A 2045-nucleotide genomic window follows, 5' to 3' on the forward strand; every position below is an offset into this window, starting at 1 on the left:
CACCTTGGTCACCCCCAAGACATGACATTATTAAGTGTAACCTCCCCACTCACGAGTTACACCTAATATGCCCCAATATCAATGGTTGATCATACGTACCCGCATTTTCTTGGAGTGACCGCCGCGGCCCGTGGATAAACCAGCCCGGTGTTACCATCCGGTTTTGCAAAATCACTCACTTTTCTCCAGAAATGTGTGCGCGCCATCCGAATAATTTCCAGAGCACAGCCCGCACGTTTGTATGGTCTGCACCATGCGCTTGTCTGAGGAATATCTGTCCCCGGTCAAGGCATGGTATCCTTGTGAAGCTTCGGGGTACACCTCGCGTTTTCCCCCAGTGGTTTCCCAGGTCGTACCACTCGTAAGTTCGGTCGGACCATTCGGTCCCAAATACACCAGGATCGTTCCGACGGCCTTCTTCATATGTCCCAACGCATAGTTGTATCCACTGCGGATGCCCGGTCCGGACTGGCGAACCTCGCCCGCTACCCGGTGAAGTTTGGTGTTACCATCGCAGGATGCGACCATGTCGGTCTTACCAACGATGACATATCGTAGCGACCGAAGGTCTTACCTTCCATCGTCTTCGGTACCACCGGCAGGAGTGCACTGGTGCGACCGCGTTTTGACTGATGGTACCACCAGCAGTTGAGAAGCCGCCAATGGTCCGACCACACTGCGGCACGGTCCTACCTGTCGGATAGGTGGTCGCACCATGTCCCGAGTTGTGGTAAGACCTACCGGTGGATTGGTGTTACCATTGCGACCGCAGGTTGCAGGTGGTCGCACCATTCTGCTCGCCATGGTAAGACCTACCGGCGTTCCTTAGGACTGGGGGTAGGACCCAGCTGACACGCCGGTAACACCATAATGTAGCCCTGGTCGTACCCAATCCGGCGGTGCGACCGGATGATGCTATGGTTGCCCCACATCGCTTGGTTGCACCAGACTGTCCCCCGCAGGTAGCACCAACGCAGCTGGTCAGACCCGCAACATCGCTGGTGCTACCCGTCCGCTGAACCCTCCAGTGGTGGCACCAGACTGTCCCCCGCAGGTAGCACCAACGCAGCTGGTCCGACCCGCACCATCACTGGTGCTACCTGTCTGCTCAACCCTCAAGAGCAACGGCGGCGGTGGAACCGCGCATCTTTGTGGATGTACCGGCCATTGCGGCGGTCCGAGCTTACAGTCCGAGCTTGTACTCATTGGCAGCAGATATTTCAATCATGTCATATTTGTGCTACGATTCCACGTCCTGAGTGCCTGGCATTACTAACCATGTTCAAGTGCTCCTTCCATCCATCACAGACTTAGGCTGTCCGGCTTTCAACTTACATCGTGCTAACGAACGGAATCTATGCCTCCTCACAACCATTTACAACTCCTCCTGCCTGCGTATGATTCCAAATATATGGCGAAACATACAAAACAACTGACAATTCCAGATGAACGCCGCCCATGCCAACCTACTATGCATCTAATACTGTCCGCTCATCTCAAGTCTTTTGCTGGTCCCGGCTTTGATCTTGGCTTAACGATCGGCGGCTCGTCATCGTCCATTTGCTCCTCCTCTCGAGCGGCCCTTTTGACAGGGCGCGGCTTTGGTCTGGGCTTGATAGGTGGCGGCTCATCATCGTCCGTTTGCACCTCCTCTCGGGTCTTCTTGACGGGGCGCGGCTTTGGTCTTGGCTGGACAGGCGGCGGCTCGTCCTCGTCCGTTTGTTCCAGGGCGCCCAGATATCGTGATGGGCCCGCAGCCGGTGGTGGGCTAAGCGTGCGATGATGCACGGGTCTCGACGACCCCGATGCCCGCGATCGCGAGGTGGGTTCCATATTGCCGTTGCGCCCTCCCGATATCGTGCGCGACTGGGGTCTCGCCTTGACGGGCGGCATTTCATCCTCGCTCATGGGCTCCGGCGCGCCTTGAAATCGTCGTGGCCCTCCCGAGGTCGTATGCGGCTTTGGTCTCGCCTTGGCAGGCGGCGGCTCGTCATCGTCTGCTTGCACCTCCTCTCGGGGCCTTTTGACTGGGCGCGGCTGTGGTC

The 2045-nt window shown here is 57.3% G+C and overlaps 1 protein-coding gene across 1 annotated transcript; it reads right to left on the bottom strand.

The window, feature by feature from the left end:
• Window positions 1-1491: 1491 nt before the first annotated feature.
• On the bottom strand, window positions 1492-1908 carry PUNSTDRAFT_139755 (uncharacterized protein; the record flags this gene model as incomplete). The annotated part of the gene is made up of 1 exon (XM_007389484.1): window positions 1492-1908. The coding sequence occupies one exon, from the start codon at window positions 1906-1908 to the stop codon at window positions 1492-1494; it is 417 nt and encodes a 138-aa protein (XP_007389546.1).
• Window positions 1909-2045: the final 137 nt, after the last annotated feature.

The sequence above is a fragment of the Punctularia strigosozonata genome (assembly GCF_000264995.1).
Source record: "Punctularia strigosozonata HHB-11173 SS5 unplaced genomic scaffold PUNSTscaffold_191, whole genome shotgun sequence".
In the NCBI taxonomy this organism is placed as follows: Eukaryota; Fungi; Basidiomycota; class Agaricomycetes; order Corticiales; family Punctulariaceae; genus Punctularia; species Punctularia strigosozonata.